Source organism: Hippichthys cyanospilos, chromosome 7 (assembly GCF_059441005.1).
Source record: "Hippichthys cyanospilos isolate Australia breed blue-spotted pipefish chromosome 7, RoL_Hcya_1.0, whole genome shotgun sequence".
Classification (NCBI taxonomy): domain Eukaryota; kingdom Metazoa; phylum Chordata; class Actinopteri; order Syngnathiformes; family Syngnathidae; genus Hippichthys; species Hippichthys cyanospilos.
Window position 1 is genome coordinate 7,961,910 of NC_142375.1, and position 20,834 is coordinate 7,982,743.

Below are 20,834 nucleotides of genomic sequence, written 5' to 3' on the forward strand. Positions count from 1 at the left end.
AAATGTTTCAAAAGTCTTTTCAATTAAAAGTTCTAGAATAAATTCAATGATGTACAATAGACGTGCAGTTCAGGTATAAATGATTCATCAATTTATACTATGTATCGTGTGATGCAAAGAGTGGAAAAGAGATCAGGATTTTTTTGGTGAACCATACAGCATGTACGAGTCGATATATATCAGGATTTTTGAAATAATACATATTCATGTGGGGAATGGGATTGGGGTCGATCTGTTCTCAGTATTGTTTTCAAGCCCCTCGTTGACACATCAAACCGTGAACCCACAAGGCACAAAGGGGTTAGCTCATGCAAATATGGAGGGAGAGAACAGAATGAAATCATTTGAACAGAAATCCATACTAAGTTCTAGCTTTAGCGTCCACAAATCCATTCTCTTCTCATATCTTCCAAATAAACAAGGTATCCATCGACTATGCAAATATGTGTTCATACTAATCGCGTCCTGCGCAAAGGACAAAAACAATTTGACAACCATAGATGCTATTCTGCTACGAGTTTGTGCCTGCACTTGAGCAAGACTTTAATCATCTGCTGATCCCCCCACTCCCAACAGCCACCACCAACCTTAGCACAATGGGCACTGAACTGTGAACTCCTTCACATTGGCAGCTCTCGTCTTATGCCTGCATGTGTGTGATATCGTTCCTGCAACAAAAACATATGGAGTGTAAATTGAAAAGCCCCAACTTAATAAATTAATACATTGAAAAAAAAAACACCCCTCCCTAGATCAGATTTTTTTTTTTTATTATCTCAGCACTTTTTTTTTTTTTTTTTTGCCTCCTGACTTCATACACACGTCTGTATACTATAGTCCTCCAATCTCCAAGAGCCCATCACTTGTTCTTATGAGCCTGTGTAAATTGAATGCTGTGAATCAGGGCTGTCTGTTACTGCATGCGACTAGTGGGAGGCAAAGAGAGAAAGGAGGTCCGGGAAAGGCACTCTGCCGAATAGAAGGGGACTGTACTGCACATCCCTGCAGTTTTATGGGCTTGTGTCCCACCAAGATATATCACCAGCTGTCCAGATCCTACCATAATGTACATAAGTGTGTGTGTGTGTGTGCGCGTGTGCGCGCCTGTGCATTTTTGTGTGTGGGGACCCTATTCTGGCTTACACTGTCTTTGTGGGGACCCTTTTGGTGGAGCCTACAAGTTCAGACCTCTTTTGAGGGTCAAGACTTGATTTCAGAGCATATATTTGGATTTTGGTTGAGGTTTGGGTGTCAAACTCCAGTCCGGGCTGGTTTCTTGCAGGTTTTATGGTTTTCTCTCCTCAACAGACCTAATTCATATGTTTAGCTCATTAGTCAGCTCTGCAGGAGCTTGAAAATGAACCTAATCATTTGAATCAGGTGCTTTTGAGAGAGGTTCGAAAACACGCAGGACGTCGGACCTCCAGGTTTAGTGTTAGGCAATCTGTTGTAGTATTTAACATTATGCTTAGGGACAAGGAAATGTCCAGCGACGATAGAAAACACCCTTGCGTGTGTGCCTATAGATATGTGTGTTTGTGCATGTGTTTCTGCGTGCATGAGCGTCTAATGTACACTCTGTCTCTGTCAGTGCATATTATGTCGTAAAATAGTGCATGACCTGCTCTTAATAAGCATCTGGTGATTTGGCGCTCTTTCACACGTGTAAGTGCATTTAAGAACATCTATTGAAAAATGAAACTGGCCAGTATCGTCAAATGCTTTAGTACAAAGGGAATGAGGCTAGTCCGTATTGTGGATGGAGAAAATGGAAATATAGACTTGTAGAGAGCATGTGTGTGACAGAAAATGTGAGCTTGAGGGTGAATTAGGAGTGAACATGAGATATGGAGAGAGCGATGCTGAGCGATAAGTGCACAAACAGAGCGAGAGAGAGAGTCAGAGAGAGCCCAGATGAGGGAGCAGAGATGATGGGCTGGCAGTTTCCAAGCACCAGGCTGTTTTTCAGGGCTGTCAAGCACATTGTGAAGCATTGTTTGAAAGGCCCAGCCTGATGGCTGACATATTCACCATGAATCTAGCTTGCCAGGCTGCTGTCCACTGCTCTCCACTCAGACGCACACGAGCTAGGCCAGTCTCCGAGTGTGTGTGTGTCTACGTGCATGCATTGGTCACTGAAGGGTAATTGGCTGACCTTGGCCCATCACGGTGTCTGAGATCAGCAAGAATGAGGGAAGAGGGGAGAGAAAAAGCGAGGCCGGTAATAAATTTTTCTCCCACATCAGTGTATTATCGTCAGTGGCACTCCACTCTGGCATTTAACTCTTACAACTTTGAAATGTGAAGCCACACACACACACTTCACTGTGATAAAATACGCTTAATATACCTGTGCGGTAACGTACAGATGCACGCTGCTGTATACAAACACCAATCGATAGCTCACTCCTGAGCAATCATTGAGCAACACTCACTTATTGTGTGGGTTAGAGTTAATCTCTTTACCACCTCTGATGGGGCCCATCTTTTAAAAGACACCATGCTACAAGAGGAGAGGCTGCTATTATTCTCTCCGATGTCACATGTCTCTAGCCTTGTGTATGCACTTTTCTTTTTATCCGGTCTTACAATTTTTTTCTTCTACCTCGCTATTCATAATCACATATTACTCATAAATCCTTTAATGTATTCCTGAATACCTCCATTATTTCATTCCTTCCGCGTCCCATATTTTAAGGTTCACCAGGTACTGGCGGTATCTTACATTGCATAAAGCCGTTAACCAACATAGATGTGAACAAGTGAAGAGTTTGAGAAGCATGAGATAAAAGCTTTTCTCACTACAACGCTTCAATAAATGAATCACAGCATAGCCCATTTATACATTTTTACACCTATTTCATAGTTTTGAGGTAATCAAATTTTATTAATTTGTTTTATTTGATTTTTTTTTTTTAATTCTATCAGAATTCTATCAGAGTTTGGAATCAAGAGCAGACAGGAGACAGGTGTAGAAAGTCTGCACACAAAATAGAATGTAATCATAAGTTTTAAAACTCAGCAATGAGGTGATAATTTGTCGTTTTAAGGGACGGAAGTTACCCCAGAAGGACAAAGTGGGAGTTTTGAGACACAACTATTTTTCTAAAATGTTGGAGATGAAAAGCAAGTTTGATAAAGGGGTGAATATGAATGTTTTTTTTTTTGTTTTTGTTTTTTTTTGTTTTTCTGTAACAAGATTTTTAGGACCACACCCACAGCTTTGTAATGACTTTTTTGCTTGGGCTTTTGTTTTGTTATGTCGTAATCAATGAATGGCCATACCTGTGAAGTGCAAAAACAAATGCAATGAATTCCAGAAAAATGTCTAAATGTCTAAAATAATAACCAAAACATGTTTGCCTCATGATGAATTCATTTTACATCCATCCATACTGCTTGTGTGACCAGTAATAATGTAAGTACAAACTGGTCCTAATTAAGTGATTTTTTTTGTAATTGTCTGCCAATGGTAACATCCTCGCTTTAACAGACTGAACGTGCCTGCATGTTTAGTCCCAACATATTTATAGAAAACGGATGGATGGATGAATGGATGGATATCTAAAAGCATCTTTTTTTGTCTCCTTTTGTTTGATAGTTTATTTTAGTAAACATTAGTAAAACATTAGTAAACATATTCTGCATAATTCATATACAATCATAAAAATATAAATAAAATCACATATACTATGTACTGTATGTAAAATTTACACATCACAAATATCAAAGTCAAAAGTCAAAGTCAAGTTTATTGTCAATTTCTTCACATGTGCTTAACAAACAAAGGAATCAAAATTGCGTTTCTCACTATCCTCTGCGTTTTACATGTACAATAACAAAGTGCAGGTGCGCAAGACAAGACAAACCTAAAAACTAGATACTTATCTATAGTGATGTAAAGTGCAGTATGTTTGATCTACTTTGCCTAGTGTTGCTAAACTAACAACTAAAACTAAAAACTAAATACGAAAAACCAGGTATGGCAAGAGTACCCTAAGACAAGACATAAGTAGCAGCATATGACAGGACAATCCAACAGTACGAGACAAAGCAGGACAACTCTGGCTGTGGTTGTCCCAGTTGTGTGCATTTGAGGTAGTTGTTATAGTTCTAAGTGTAATCGCTAGTGCAATAGAAGTATAATTTATAAATAAACATGGCAGTAGCAAGTCTGTGCAAATTTTGCAATATACCCCCAGATTTATATTCTCTGATTAAATTTAGACAAAAAAAAGTATATATATATATATATATATATATATATATATATATATATATATATATATATATATATATATATATATATATATATATATATATATTGTTCTGTCCTCCCAAGATGTTAAGGTGGTTTTCGTCAAGGTAGACAGACAGCGAACAGCAAAATGAGGGCAACTTCTTTAATAGTTGTGTCGTTCTCACTCATTTTAATTTTGTAAAACTGCAAAGAATAATATATACCAAACATACAGTAAGTATACATATGTGAAATTTACATTTTACCAAACCAACTGTGAAGATTAAATCCAATATACAACCACAAATAATATTCTCTTCTATATGAGATGCTAATGAGCTAACACAAAAATGCTAACGAGTCAACACATACAAAGGCAGCACCATTTAACATGCTGATATAAACTAACATTAGCCAGCTTGTTATCTATAATAACACGAATGACCAACCATGGGCATATTAAGGTAAATAATATTCCATGAAAGAAAACGACTCACAGACACTTGTGGGCCAGCTCTCGTAAGGATGAACAACAACGTGTGGCATTGACATAACTGATCCCAACTGGATCACCTCCCCCTCCCTTTCAGAAATGCACCGCCAACAGCGGCCAGCGGTGGCGCCAAAAAACATAAACCAAAGCACAAGTCTTAACTGTTTTAATAGTTCCAGAACACTCCTCGCCTGGTATAAGTCCTTTATACCACTATTTATTTTGTTCTGTTTGAGTCTTACTTGCCGGTTCCTTTGGGAAAAGAAGGATTAGCTGAGACACAGGACGTAAGTAGATCCGCGGAGTCCCTTGTTTTGCAACTCTGACCTCCACTTTCCTGACCTTCTTGTCCTCGCTGGGGATGGTCTTGACAACGAGACCGATCGGCCACTTATTGCGTTCGACTTGTTCGTTTTTAAGAAGGACAATGTCTCCGACTTGGATGTTGTAGTTGTCTTTGATCCATTTCTTTCTGATCTGCAGAGTTGCCAAATATTCTTGTTTCCACTTTTTCCAAAAGGTGTCAGCGAGAGATTGTACATGACGCCATTGTTTTTTGTAGAGATGTTTTGGGTCGAACTCTCCTTCTGGTGCAGGAGCAGAACACGCCTTTTGTGTGAGGAGCATCGCTGGTGTTAAGACAGTGGGACACTCTGGGTCAGTGCTTACAGGAACTAATGGCCGAGCATTCATTATTGCCATGACCTCAGCCATCAAGGTAGTGAGAATCTCATGAGAGAGACGTGTGGGGCCTGATTGGAGTAACAAGGCATCTAAGATCCGTCGTGCAACACCAATCATTCTCTCCCATGAGCCTCCCATGTGCGATGAGTGTGGTGCGTTGAAGTTCCAAGAGCACCCTTCTTCCTTGAGGTACTCCTGTATTCCAGAATCCTCCACCCTGATCTTCAATTCTTTACATGCACCAACAAAATTGGTACCGCGGTCCGATCTAAGAACCTTCGAAGGGCCTCGTATCGCGAAGAACCTTCTCAAGGCATTAATGAAGCTGGAAGTAGACATAGATTCCATGACCTCTATGTGGACAGCTCGCGTTGCCAGGCAGGTAAATAGTACCGCCCAACGCTTGTTCTCTGCTGACCCTCCTCTGGTCCGTCTTGAGACAACGATCCATGGCCCGAAGACATCCAACCCGACTCTGGTGAAAGGGGGCTCCACTACAAGTCTATCCTCAGGAAGGTTCGCCATTTTTTGCTTTTGAGGTTGTCGACGCAGTTTTCGACATGTGACACATTGATAGATCACACTGGAGACTAATCTTCTTGCACTGATGATCCACACCCCGGCTGAGCGAAGAGCTCCCTCAGTGAAGTGGCGACCTTGGTGGCAAACATCTCCGTGATACTTTCTAACCAGTAAGGTTGAAACATGGTGCTTTGTAGGAAGTACAACAGGGTGTCTTTCATCATATGGAAGGTCTGCCTGGTACAGCCGACCTCCTACTCTGAGCACTCCATCTGGGTCGATGAAAGGGTCTAGCTTTGACAAGGGGCTTGTTTTGGAGACAGGTTCTCCTTTTCCCAGTTGTTTTAACTCCTCTTTAAATTCTGACTGCTGTACACTTTTAATTACCAACATCCTCGCTTGTGCTGGTGGCTGTTCTTGCTTTGTTTCTGAAGCCTTGCTTTTACTTCTTGCAACATTTACAAGCTTCGTTATTCCTCTGATCAGCCCTTTCCAGGTGGAAAAGCGCTCAAACCGCTGAGGACTGAGGTGTTTGTCGACAACTTTCGTTGCACAGGTACTTATCTCAGGGGGCATCTCTGGATCAAGCTCTGGATCGATAAGGTTGAAATCCGTTGTTATAACTGGTGATAGTTGTTGGTTGTTTTCTCTCAGGAACGAGGGTCCACTGAACCAAAAGGTGTGTTGCAGAAGACATGCAGGTATCGGCCTTGTGGCGATGTCGGCTGGATTGTGCTCTGTGGATATGTGATGCCACTGTGAGGGTGAAGATGAATATCTGATCCTTGCAATTCTGTTTGATACATAGACGTAGAACCTCCGTGATGTGTTGTGAAGGTATCCTAAAACTACCTTGCTGTCAGTGAAGTACTTAACAGTCTGAAAGTCTAGATCCATCTCTTGGCAAATAAGCTCTGCCATCTCCACAGCAAGTACTGCAGCACACAGCTCTAAACGTGGGATAGTGTGTGCAGGTTTAGGTGCTAGCTTGGCTTTTCCCATGACAAATCCAGTGAAACACTGTCCCTCTTTATCTACAACCCTTATATAAGCTACAGATGCAATTGCTGTTGATGAGGCATCTGCAAAGACATGCAGTTCCCGCTGATGGGTCGAAGACAAAGATAATGGAACATAACATCTGGGAATGTGTAAAAGCTCTACTTCCACAAGAGACTCTTTCCACGCTTTCCATTTTTTCTCTTTCGCAGGTGGGAGCGGATCATCCCAGTCCCCTGGTTCTGAGGCAAGTTCCCTGATAAGAGCTTTCCCTTGCACAGTGATGGGGGCGATGAATCCTAAGGGGTCGAATATGCTATTTACAGTGGACAATATGCCTCGTTTAGTGAAGGGCTTTTCTTCTCTAGAAACTCGGAAGCAGAAGGCATCTGATTCCAAACTCCAGCTCAAACCTAGGCTTCGTTGGAGAGGAAGACGGTCTGTTCCAAGATCCAAATCTTTGAGGTCTTTTGCTAAATCTTCCGCTGGAAACGCCTCCATCACTTTGTTACTGTTTGAGGTGACTTTGTGTAGTCGTAGATTTGACTCCGCTAACATATTCTGTGTCTTTTTAAGCAGGTTCACCGCTTCAGTTTCTGTGGGAAGCGAGGTCAGTCCGTCGTCAACGTAGAAGTTTCTGGTGACGAACGTCCATGCTTCATTGCCGTGTTCTGTTTCTCCAGCTAGAGCAGCTCTCCTCAAACCATATATCGCAACGGCTGGCGATGGGCTGTTTCCGAATACGTGCACTGTCATGCGGTACTCTGTCACCTCTTTGGCTAGGTCGTTGTCTTTGTACCATAAGAAGCGCAAGTAGTCGCGGTGGTCTTTCCTTACACTGAAACAGTAGAACATCTGCTCTATGTCTGCTGTTATGGCCACAGGCTCCCTTCTGAAGCGCATCAGGACTCCAACAAGAGTGTTATTTAAGTCTGGGCCGCTCAAGAGGACATCATTTAGCGACAGTCCTTCGTGTTTTGCACTTGAGTCAAACACTACTCTAATTTGACTAGGCTTTTGTGGGTGGTATACTCCGAACAAAGGCAGGTACCAGCACTCCTCACCAGGCTCTTTAACAGGAGCCAGCTCTGCTTGCTGATTGTCGAGCATGCGTTGCATGAATTCGACGAAGTGATCTCTCATGTCTGCTTTCTTGTCTAGGCTTTTACGAAGGGTGAAGAGCCGCTTGAGAGCCTGGACTCGATTATTCGGCAGTCGCTGTCTGGGAGTCGCAAAAGGCAGGGGCGACACCCATGTGTTAGACTCATCTTGATACATGTCCCTTTCCATAATGATCATAAACTGCTTATCATTGACTGAGGGTGCAGGCCTCTCATCATCTACCTTCCTTATGAACACTGTGTTTCCAAGGCTGTCTGTTTGGTTTCGATGGTGAATACCTTTCAGTTGGTTAGGCAACTTCTCTTTTACATGAATACTGCTTGTGCATGGACTGAGATACGATGGTCTTCCGTTAAGCAGTGTGTTGGTTTTGAAGGTCTCCACCGAGGTTGGCTTGTGTGTCCCTCCGAGACAGACATCTCCTATCACCACCCAGCCAAGGTCGAGACGCTGGGCAAATGGCGCATCCTGCGGCCCATTGCGTTGTTCTCTCACCTTGTGTAGCCTTAACACATCTCTTCCCAAAAGCAGTAAAATGTGTGCCCTTTCATCAATAGCTGGGATTTTGTGTGCTATTGGCTCCAAGTGCGAATGATGATGTGCAACATCTGGCGATGGTATCTCAGAACGGTCTTCTGGAATCATATCACACTCAAGCAATGGAGGAAGAGGCACTCTTGTGTGGCCATCAATGGATTCAATTATAAAGTGCTTTGCTCTTCTTCCTTCCATTTCCACAAGACCTGAGCAGGTTTTGAGTGTGTATGGCTCCTTATGTCCTATGACACCAAAAAGATTGAAAAACTCAGACTTCGCAAGAGAGCGGTTGCTCTGATCATCCAAGACAGCGTAGAGCTTGACTGACTTGTCCCTCTGCCCTTCTGGATACACCTTGGCTAAGCAGATTTTTGCGCAAGACCTAGAACTACGCCAGCCTCCACACACTTCCGTGCACAGTGTTGTTGCTGAGGTTGAGACTGTCTTCTCTTCTGGCTCCTCGCCGTGATCTTCCAACTCTGGCTGTGGTCTCGTGAGATTTGTATCGTTTGGTGGAGGACCTGGGTGTAATGCTGAAATGTGTTTTTTACTTTCACATTCCATACAGATAGTTTCAACTGTGCAGTCCTTTGCTCTGTGTTTGGTGGATGCACAGCATCGAAAGCATATCCTGTTCTCTTTCAGGTAAGTTTTCCTTTCTTCTAGAGTCATGTTGCGGAAACCGCGGCACTTCCGGAGCGGGTGCGGTTTCTTATGGAGAGGGCACTGTTTGTCTGGATTGTCAATTGTGTCGATTCCTGGAGCGTCAGACTCTGACTTGTTTATGATGTCTGTTTTCCTCACTGAGATACGCGTTCTATTGAGGTTGTTTGTAGGTTTCTCCATTTTCCCTGCACTTGCGGGGTGGAAGAAGAAGCTGGGGTCATTCCTGATCCTAGCTTGCTCTTGGATGAATCTGGAAAAGACGTTAAAGGGAGGGAATGTGACACTGTAGTCTATTTTATAATTGGATGCTTTGGTTATCCACTTTTCTTGGAGCGCATATGGCAGTTTCTCCACAATTGGATTGACACCACGTGCTGTGTCAAGGTAAGCAAGTCCAGGTGAGAAACCTTCTGCTTTGGCGAGCTCCAACTCCAGTAAGAGGTCTCCTAATTCTCTCAGTTTGGCTCCATCTCTGGCAGATACCCTTGGGAATTCTTCGATTTTTTTGAAGAGACTATATTCAATCATCTCAGGAGCTCCATACATTTCTTCTAGACGCTGCCAGACCATTTGAAGGCCTGCACTAACATTATGAGCCTGTGCAGAGCTGACTCTCTTTGCTTGCGCTGCTGACTGTGGCCCAAGCCATTTGCAGAGAAGATCAAGTTCTTCTCGTGGTGTCAGTGATAAGCCCTTGATTACGTTCAAGAATGACGCTTTCCAACCACGGTAACTTTCTGGCTCGTCATCAAACTTCTGTAATGTGGCTGACACTAATTCTCGTTTCATGAGATATCGTGCCACATCTTCGATTGGCGATGAGTCTTGGGTGATGTGATGAGGAGGTGATAGGCGAGATGGCTCGCAGCAGCGTGTAGGCTCTGTATTCTGCTGATTAATGGGAGGATGTAGCTGCAACAAATGTGGATGTGCTGGTTGATCCTCATCTCTCTTAAGCATACGAGGTGGAGACAGTTGTGTGACCGGGTTCACACGATGACCTTCACATGCCTCTGTCTTGAAAAGTGCATCCGGGGGAGCCAGAGAGGTGATTGGACATGAAATTGATATTTTTGGTGACACCTTAGGTGGAGCTAAAGGTGTGACTGGATAATAATCATGTTGTATGGTAGTCTGGTAATTCTGGTCATATGGTTGATTGTTCACATACTCTTGAACCCTTTGTACTTTATGCTCAGACGATATTGAGAAGTGTTCATCTCTGTTGAACTTTTCATCTAGCTGCTGAGCTGCAACTTCAAGACTTGTAGCTTCAGCGGTTGCGGCAGCAGCCATTTTCTTCATTCGCAGGACATGTAGCTTAGCTTGAACATCAGCTTGTTGTTTCATAGCTTCTGCTTCCTCTTCAGCATAGGCCAAATGCGCATGTGCAGCTGCCGCTTTGGCTCGCGCTTTGGCAGCTGCGACGCTTGCTAATGACCTACATGAATGCTTTGAGGAGCTAGAGCAACAGGATCTTGTTGCTAAAGATGATTTTGCATCCATTTGGGGTTGTTGCTTTTCCTGGGAATGGTATTTATTGAACTGTTCCTTGTTGTCATCCATGACACACAGTAGCTGTCTCTTTATGGTTGCTTCTGCCGAATAGAGTGTCTTTTTACTGTTCTGTCCTCCCAAGATGTTAAGGTGGTTTTCGTCAAGGTAGACAGACAGCGAACAGCAAAATGAGGGCAACTTCTTTAATAGTTGTGTCGTTCTCACTCATTTTAATTTTGTAAAACTGCAAAGAATAATATATACCAAACATACAGTAAGTATACATATGTGAAATTTACATTTTACCAAACCAACTGTGAAGATTAAATCCAATATACAACCACAAATAATATTCTCTTCTATATGAGATGCTAATGAGCTAACACAAAAATGCTAACGAGTCAACACATACAAAGGCAGCACCATTTAACATGCTGATATAAACTAACATTAGCCAGCTTGTTATCTATAATAACACGAATGACCAACCATGGGCATATTAAGGTAAATAATATTCCATGAAAGAAAACGACTCACAGACACTTGTGGGCCAGCTCTCGTAAGGATGAACAACAACGTGTGGCATTGACATAACTGATCCCAACTGGATCACCTCCCCCTCCCTTTCAGAAATGCACCGCCAACAGCGGCCAGCGGTGGCGCCAAAAAACATAAACCAAAGCACAAGTCTTAACTGTTTTAATAGTTCCAGAACATATATATATATATATATATATACATAGTATGTATATATATTTTTTTAATAATACTGTATATTGTTTTAATTATTTTTTAGCATTATTTTTGTACATCTTTTCAGTTCTATTTGATAGTTGTTCTGTAATGGAGGTGTCGGAATAGCGCCCAAACTTGTGACCTCCTTGAAAGGACTGTATTTGATTGATTCAGAGGATCCTCAATCTTATCAGGTTGTCCGGCCAGAACATAAAGATGATGCACACTCTCATGCCACTCTTTATTTGTATATAATGTTCTATTTATTTATCTGGGTTGGTGTGTGTGAGGGTGTGTAGGTGTTTTCTATGTGTGATTGTTGTAATGTGATTGATTGATTGTTTGTGTGTGTGTGTGGTCTCTGCAAAGGAGAGCAGAGAACATTCACTAAACAATGATAACTAACATAACTAAAATTGTACAATATGTTACATCATATTCTCACATTACTCTATATTAGCATAGAATAACATAAACAATACAGGCAAACATACCGTACAATGATAGGAAGAATGAATTAAACCCAATCGTTCCAAATGTGCGTTAGGTAGGAAAGGGTTAATGGAGATGAATAGGTGGGCGGTGACGTCACTCCCTTACTAGTAAGAATCACGTCGGCACACACGGCAAACATTCGACAAATACGCACATTTTGGGGATGTAACTTTGACATGAATACTAAAAGTGAAGTATGAAAAGTACGGTATATTTGCCTTTAGCAATTATACCAAACTTAAATGCAATAACAACTTAGACGTTAATGGACAAGTGAAGCAGTGCAAACGTAAACATGTATCCAAACCACGAACGGACAACATATTCAAACTGTACTTACATTCTCATGGACGCACGGAATAATGATGAAAGGAATGTGATAATCCACCGAATAATTGAAAGCAGAAAATGACTGTCCGTTACAACGATACCTGCCGACTGACCGTTGAAAGAGCAAAACAACCTATGATAATGTAAACAGAGTCCTGATTGGTAGTGGAGGAATGAAAAACAACTTGTGATTGGTTGCTAGGCGGTTGCTATGAAGATCACATGACCACAGGAGAAACATGTCCAGGCGTAAATAGTAATAACAGAACAATATAAACACGAAATCGTTAAGTATAATCTGAAACTTCTTAACAGCCGCCCCAACTTTGCACAGCAAAGTTAAAGAACATCAGTCTGGAATGTCTTGGGGAAGTGCAGGGAGGAGAATGAGTTTCGAAACAGGTCTGGTGTAGGATCTGTCCTTGACCTGTATTTCAGCAGTGCGGATCTTACTGTCTGCACCAGGAAAAACAGCTGTGACCTTACCAACTGGCCACAAGGCACGTGGAAGCTGCTGGTCAATCACCAGCACAATGGCATCAACACAGATGTCCTCACGGTCCTGTTGCCACTTGGAGCGGCTCTGGAGAGATGGTAAGTAGTCCCTGATGAAATGGGTCCAAAACTGGTCCGCAAGGACCTGACAGTGTCGCCATCTGCGACGACTGAGAAGCTCGGTCTCAGAGTACACTACTTGTGGAGTGCACGGATCCAGCCGCCCCATCAGCAGCATGTTGGGAGTGATTGGATCTGGGTCTGCTACATCGGAGGAGGTGTATCCCAGGGGTTTGGAATTTACGATGCTTTCCACTTCGATAAGGGTGGTTCTTAGGACCTCCTCAGTGACGGTTCGAGATCCTAGAATGGCACGTAATGCAGATTTGATGGAGCGAATTTCCCGCTCCCAGGAGCCTCCGAAATGAGGGGCACTTGGCAGGTTGAAGTGGAAGTGAATCTGTTGGCTGGCGAGTTGTGACTGAAGGTCAGGAGCGAGGGCATTGAAAGCCTCTTGGAGTTCTGAGTTGCCACCTTTGAAATTTGTGCCTTGATCAGAAAGCAACTCGTGGGGCTTTCCCCGTCTGGAGATGAAGCGTCGCAGACTCATGAGGAAAGAATCGGTGTCCATGCTGGCCAGCAGATCCAAGTACACTGCATGTGTAGTGAGGCACTTGAATATTATAGCCCATCGTTTCTCATTGCGCCTCCCTATCTTTATAGTAAAAGGTCCAAAACAGTCCATTCCGGTTGAGTGGAAAGCTGGTCGATGGAGCCTCAAACTGGAAGGTGGGAGGTCGGCCATTTTGGGAATAATCGGTTGACTGCGCCACTTGCGGCACTCTGAGCAATGGTGTTGATGCTTGCGGACTGCCTCTCTGCCCCGTAGGATCCAGAACCTTCGACGCAGTTCAGCAAAAACTCTCTCCGGACCTGGATGGGCAAGTTTATTGTCGTAGTCTGCAATGATCAACTTTGTGATAGGATGATGTGAGTCTAGGACGACAGGATGCAACGTTTCTGGGTTGATGGACTCACACCGTCGGAGTCGGCCCCCAACCCGGATCAGCTGAGTTTCTGAGTCATATTCCGGCGACAGAGTAAGTAATCTGCTGCTGGACTGGATGATCTTTTGAGAGGAAAGGAGAGCAAATTCCTCTGGAAAACAGTCCATTTGAACTTGTCGGAGGAGGGAGAGTTCAGCTTGTCGGAAAGATTCAGCTGATGGTTGTGGGTCTGTGGCCGCCCCGTAACTTGCTCTAACCGTAGCTTCCAAAAGATCTCTGAAACAAGTGAACCGACTGACATCAGGCACAAGTGGAGTAAGGGTAGTGTTGATGAGGCCACAGAATTTGGCTTTGCGCAGCTCAACTTTATCTTCAAGATCAACAGTATCTGGGCTGGAAGGCCAAGTAGATTCAGCATTGAGGAGAAAGGCGGGTCCGGAGCTCCAGCGTTTGTTGGTTCGAATCTGTGACAGGGTCATTCCACGAGTGATATCGTCAGCAGGATTCTCGCTAGAGGGGACATAGCGCCATGAATTGCTCTCAGTTAACTCCTGAATGTCTGCGACTCTGGTACCGACAAACACCTTGTAGCGGCATGAAGGAGATTGTAGCCAAGACAACACAGTGGTAGAGTCGGTCCAGTAGGTGATCTTGTCAATGGAAATAGTGAGCTCGCGTTTCAAGACTCTGCCAAGCTGAGCTCCAATGTGGGCAGCGCATAGTTCTAGTCGTGGGATGGAAAGTTGGCGAGCTGGAGCAACACGAGAACGGGCCGCTAAGAAGGCCACCTGAATTTCACTATTGTTGCTGACAGTGCGCAGGTAGGCTACCGACCCATAGGCCTGCTCTGAAGCATCCGAGAAAACGTGAATGCTCTGAGATGCCGCTAAGAGATCGGTACCTGAGTGAACATAACAGCGCTTGAAAGTAATATGAGGAAGTGATGGAAGTTCACTCACCCAATCATGCCACAGCTGGAGGAGATCCTCCGGCAGATGAGGATCGTCCCAGTCCCTTTTCTTCACCCAGAGCCTTTGCACCAAGATCTTAGCTCGTGTGGTGTATGGAATGAGTAACCCCAGGGGGTCATACTGTCGAGCTAGGACTCGGTAGATGTTGCGCATTGTAGGCTCTGGTTGCTCAGTGTGGCGGACACGATAGGTGAGGGTGTCAGATTTGCAGTGCCAGTGCAGCCCTAGAGTGCGTTCTGGGGGATCAGCGCCATCTATCGAAAGCCATAGTTCTTGGCTTTCTGACGTGATCTCGGGTGGCATGTGACTGATGACTTCAGACACGTTGGTGGCCCACTGACGCAATTCGAAGCCTCCCAACTGGAGCAAGCTCTGGAGCTTGGTGACCAGCTGTTTTGCTTCTGATATGGATTGGAAGCTTTGAAGGAGATTGTCGACATAAAAGCAGTTCTCAACTGACTGCCGAGTGTCTTCTTCTGGACTACTGTGATCAGTAACATGCCTTTGCAGGGCAAAAGTTGCGCAGCAAGGACTGCATGTAGTCCCAAAAGGAAGAACTTGCCACTGATAAATGTCAGGCTTTGCATTGCGGTTCAGGTCCCTCCAAAGAAAGCGGAGATAAGGCTGGTCTTCAAGAAGGAGGCGGACCTGATGAAACATGCCCTTAATGTCGCTGCTCACTGCAATGGGATATTGCCGAAAACGGAGCAGGACACCAAGGAGACTGGAACTCAGAGTTGGTCCAGGAAGCAAATGCTCATTCAGACTATTATTCTGAAACGTGAAAGAGCAGTTGAAAACAATACGGTCTTTGCCGTTGTGATGGACCATGTGATGTGGGATGTACCAAGAATTGGTACTTTTCTCTTCAGAGGATCCGAGCTTTCGGATATAGCCTGAGTCCTCAAGCTTCTTGATCTCTTGGCAGTAAGAAGTGGCCTTCGCTGCATCTCTGGAAAGGCGGCTCTCAGTGCCGCGCAGGAGGCTCATGACAGCTTCCTTGGGGCAATTGAGTGGAGGAAGACCGTCCTTCCACAGCAGAGGGGTGGCATATCTTTGGACGTTCTCGATTTCAACTCTGACTGTCTTCTCCTCCAGAAGTTTGATTGCTGCATTGTCCTGCTTGGACCTGGTGACAAGCTTCTCGCTCCTATATGGAAGAATGTCCACCTGCCACAATCGGGACACATGACTGAGAATGTCATCAGAAGAGGTTGAAGTGTTGATGAGAAGACACTGAGGTGTTGATGGCTGATGCATCAAGACTTTGGCAGGACCCTGTAGCGTCAACATCTACATGATTCCTCTCGGCGATATTATACGTAAACATGCTATTAGTTTTCATTGCTATGCTGATGATACCCAACTCTATATGCCCTTAGAAATAACGGATCCGTGCAAGTGCAGTAAACTGGAGGCTTGCCTCGCCGAGATTAAACAATGGATGTCTTCCAATTTTCTGCTTCTCAACCCTAATAAAACTGAGATGTTATTTATTGGCCCTGCTCATCATCAGCACCTGCTTAAGAATACCACGCTGAACCTAGAAAACTGTATTATTTCCCAAAGTAGTTCTGCAAAAAATCTCGGCGTGATATTTGACTCAACTCTCTCCTTTCGAACACATATTAATAACATGACAAGAACGGCGTTTTTTCACCTCCGCAATATAGCTAAAATTCGCCCTATTCTTTCTCTTAGCGATGCAGAAACATTAATTCATGCATTTGTTACGTCGCGCCTAGACTATTGCAACATTTTGTTTTCTGGCCTTCCCATGTCTCACATTAAAAGCCTGCAGTGTGTACAGAATGCAGCGGCGAGACTATTGACAAGGACGAGAAAGTTTGATCATATTACTCCGATTCTAGCTGACCTGCATTGGCTTCCAATACACGTGAGATGTGATTTTAAGGTGTTGTTAATTACTTATAAAATTTTACACGGTTTAGCTCCTTCCTATCTCGTCGACTTAGTATCACCTTATGTTCCGTCCCGACAACTTCGATCACAAAATGCCGGTTTGCTATCGACCCCACGGGCTAAAAAGAAGTCTGCGGGATCAAGGGCATTTTCCATTCGCGCGCCAGTACTATGGAATGCCCTACCTATGGAAGTTCGCGCAGCCACCTCGGTAGAAATCTTTAAATCCCGACTAAAAACACATCTATACTCAAAAGCATTTAGTTAAATTAGCCTGTCTGCAGCCTTCTTCTTTTTTCCTGCCCCCCTCTTCCGGCCGGGAGAGGGGGCTAGCTAGATGGTGAGGGTTGACTTGACCGCCTCCATTGGGTCCTGCGCTGGTCGACCATCACGGGTTAGGAGTCTAGCCGTCTGCGGTCCACCTGGCTGGAATGCGGGATGGTTCCTGCCCAATGGCTTTGCCTGCTGTCAAGACATCACTGCACTATATAGCACAATATGTTTTCTGTCTGTGTTCGGTACATGCAGCATCCACTTCAACCTGTGGGCCTGGAAGGGGGCTCCTCCCACCTGTGGTCCCTTCTGGAGGTTTCTGATTTTCCCCAAATTGGGGTTTTTGAGTTTTTCCTTCCCCTTCTGGGAGCTTTGACAGGGGATGCTGTTGTGTACCTTACATTGAAAAGATGTCTCTGTATGACCTCTTTTCATTCTGTGAAGCCCTTTGAGACTTCGGTGATTTAGGGCTATATAAATAAAATTTGATTGATTGATTTGATTGATTGATAAGGAGAAGTGGCTGAGCTTGACTGACTGAATGGAGTGGGAGGCCTCTAAGATGGCGATAGGTCTTCTGCAATGCCTCAACAGGATGAGAATGTTTGGAGAGGCCTAGCTCTGTCGCAGAGAACGCATTGTGAATGTGAAACCGTTTCTGAGGATAAGCGGTTGACGATATGGAGAATGACACTGACCTCCCTGGTACAGTCTTTAAGTCTCTGCGGATTGTTCTAAGAGCCAAGTCCTCAGTTGGTCCCTGAAGGTTTAGCGCCTGAGCAGCACTGTGAAGAAGGATTGTGCGCTCAGAGCCATCATCTAGAATGGCATACGTCTCGAGTTTGTGCTGACCCTTGTGGAGAAGAACTTTGACCATTTTCAGTAGAACACAGCTACTTCTGAGGTCTGGGTCGAGATAGTAGGTAGCTGGTTGGACAGAATCTGGTTCTGGTGGCTTGGATTTGGTGGTGGTGGCAACGTTGACGTCATGGAGTACATCAAGGTGTATCTGATTGCACTGTTGACATTTAGCTTTGAGGTAGCATTGAGCAGCTAAATGGTTTCTGCCACACCTCCAGCAGCGCTTACCAGTTCTGATCCAGGATGCCTTCTGATCTGTTGTGAACTCTTTGAATTCTGTGCACTGATTGAAGTAATGCTGCTCATTATCACAGAAAGGGCAATATTTCTTTGGTTTCTCTTGTTTGTTGTTCCTCGTTGAACGGACTTGTGAAAAGGACTCAAGTGGCTTAGGAGCTGGATCTGAGCCGAGGAGAACCATGGTAGTACGCCCACTGAGGTTCTGCGGCTTGGCTTTAGGAACCTTCCGACGCTCGTCTCTTGAGGGCCTAGAATGTGGAGAAGTGAAGTCTTCATCCTGAACACGGACTTCGTATTCAAGCCAATCCGAGAAGTGCACCAGCGTTGGAATCGGGGTGCGGATGGGATCAATGAACCGCCTGAACTGCGCTCTGAGCTCATGAGGCAGCTTAGTAAGAAGACGTGAAGTGTGAGAACCGCATTCCAACTCAGTCCTGCCCTCCCTGCCTAGTTGCTGGAGCATGCCGACCAGTGATCTGACTTTGAGACCAAAAAGACGAAATCCTCGGCTGTCTCCGCTACGAATTAGAGGCTCTGCCAGGACGTCATTGATCCGCTGCAGCGCTAGCTTATGTGGCTGCCCATACATTTCAGTAAGTGCGGCCATCGTTTTCGAAAAGGGAGTTGAACAATGGCAGTAAGAATCAGCAATGAGAAGAGCGTCTTCATGTTTGAGGTGATCAACCAGTATTTGGTACTTGAATCGCTCTGTAGCATCGCTGGGAAGGATATTGTCCAGTGCAATCTTTAGACGGGCAAACTGGCGCGGATCATCATCTGTGAAGCAAGGTATTTGCGGTTTGGGTCCTCTATAGGTGGACTCTACAGAGGACAGCTGTTGAGAAGCAGTGTATGGCTCCACATAATATGGAGTGGATTGCAGTCCCGTCCCATAAGAATGCAGGTTTGGCACCGGAGGCGGCGGCAGGAGTTCCTCCGGTGGAGGAGGAGGAGGTAGTTCCATTGGCGGAGGCATTGGCCATACTTCAGGCCATGGTGGGAGTTCATCCACTGGTGCGTGAGGTTTATGGTTGGGAGTAGATGTTCTCGCCGGAGGACAAGGGAATGCAAATGAGGCAGCACGGTCCTCAACCTGAGCTGAATGCATTGAGGTAGGTCGTTGTGACGGAGTCGTGGACCTCAGCGAGAGAGAGTGGAAGAGATTCTGCATGTCACGTCGGAGCTGGTTGTTATCTTCCCTCATCTCCTGTAGAGCTGACATCACGGCTTCGGCGCTGAAGTTCTGAGGAGCAGGTGTAACTGAAGGTGGATCGCTAATTGGAGCAGGTGGTTGATGAGCTGCTCCCACGGTGGAGTGGTCATGAGGAGTGTGAGAAGGAAGATGACGTGGCGGGAGAGTCACCAGAAAGTCATCAAAGTGGCGAGGCCGTTGTACTTCACGGCGAGGACGAGCAGCAGCCATTGTTGAACTGATAAAACTAAGGATCCGGCTCGAAGGACCATGTAATGGAGGTGTCGGAATAGCGCCCAAACTTGTGACCTCCTTGAAAGGACTGTATTTGATTGATTCAGAGGATCCTCAATCTTATCAGGTTGTCCGGCCAGAACATAAAGATGATGCACACTCTCATGCCACTCTTTATTTGTATATAATGTTCTATTTATTTATCTGGGTTGGTGTGTGTGAGGGTGTGTAGGTGTTTTCTATGTGTGATTGTTGTAATGTGATTGATTGATTGTTTGTGTGTGTGTGTGGTCTCTGCAAAGGAGAGCAGAGAACATTCACTAAACAATGATAACTAACATAACTAAAATTGTACAATATGTTACATCATATTCTCACATTACTCTATATTAGCATAGAATAACATAAACAATACAGGCAAACATACCGTACAATGATAGGAAGAATGAATTAAACCCAATCGTTCCAAATGTGCGTTAGGTAGGAAAGGGTTAATGGAGATGAATAGGTGGGCGGTGACGTCACTCCCTTACTAGTAAGAATCACGTCGGCACACACGGCAAACATTCGACAAATACGCACATTTTGGGGATGTAACTTTGACATGAATACTAAAAGTGAAGTATGAAAAGTACGGTATATTTGCCTTTAGCAATTATACCAAACTTAAATGCAATAACAACTTAGACGTTAATGGACAAGTGAAGCAGTGCAAACGTAAACATGTATCCAAACCACGAACGGACAACATATTCAAACTGTACTTACATTCTCATGGACGCACGGAATAATGATGAAAGGAATGTGATAATCCACCGAATAATTGAAAGCAGAAAATGACTGTCCGTTACAACGATACCTGCCGACTGACCGTTGAAAGAGCAAAACAACCTATGATAATGTAAACAGAGTCCTGATTGGTAGTGGAGGAATGAAAAACAACTTGTGATTGGTTGCTAGGCGGTTGCTATGAAGATCACATGACCACAGGAGAAACATGTCCAGGCGTAAATAGTAATAACAGAACAATATAAACACGAAATCGTTAAGTATAATCTGAAACTTCTTAACATGTTCCATAAATTGACACCTCGAACAGATACTCACATTTGCTTTCTGGTGGTTAGCAAATAAATAAATAAATAAATAAATAAATAAATAAATAAATAAATAAATACAGATAAGTCGCACGAGAAAAAAGTTGTGGTTTATAATCCGAAAAATATGGTAATTCAAGGAAGTTCCAAGGAACTGTAAAGTTACAACGTAAATAGTACCCTTCCCACCTTCACGAAAATGATACACAGCCCACCCAGCC

The 20,834-nt window shown here is 44.3% G+C and overlaps 2 protein-coding genes across 2 annotated transcripts; both read right to left on the minus strand.

The window, feature by feature from the left end:
- Positions 1-11,717: 11,717 nt before the first annotated feature.
- On the minus strand, positions 11,718-16,086 carry LOC148420875 (uncharacterized). Its single transcript, XM_088419160.1, has 2 exons — positions 12,331-16,086; positions 11,718-11,856 (listed from the first exon to the last, which is right to left on the minus strand). The coding sequence occupies exon 1, from the start codon at positions 16,084-16,086 to the stop codon at positions 12,670-12,672; it is 3,417 nt and encodes a 1,138-aa protein (XP_088275286.1). The 3' UTR covers positions 11,718-11,856; positions 12,331-12,669.
- Positions 16,087-17,576: 1,490 nt separating this feature from the next.
- LOC148420876 (uncharacterized) lies at positions 17,577-20,570 on the minus strand. The gene is made up of 3 exons (XM_088419161.1): positions 20,285-20,570; positions 17,688-19,810; positions 17,577-17,610 (listed from the first exon to the last, which is right to left on the minus strand). Exons 2-3 carry the CDS (start codon positions 19,511-19,513, stop codon positions 17,577-17,579), a joined length of 1,860 nt encoding a protein of 619 aa, XP_088275287.1. The 5' UTR covers positions 19,514-19,810; positions 20,285-20,570.
- Between the last annotated feature and the right edge of the window lie 264 nt (positions 20,571-20,834).

Bases quoted from the DNA above. Each gene is read 5' to 3' on its own strand.
- LOC148420875 (XM_088419160.1), bottom strand. From the start codon at position 16,086: ATGTTGACGCTACAGGGTCCTGCCAAAGTCTTGATGCATCAGCCATCA.
- LOC148420876 (XM_088419161.1), bottom strand. From the start codon at position 19,513: ATGGCTGCTGCTCGTCCTCGCCGTGAAGTACAACGGCCTCGCCACTTT. The intron at 17,611-17,687 runs GTCAGTGTCATT...TCTCTGCGACAG, and splicing joins TTAAAGACTGTACCAGGGAG to AGCTAGGCCTCTCCAAACAT.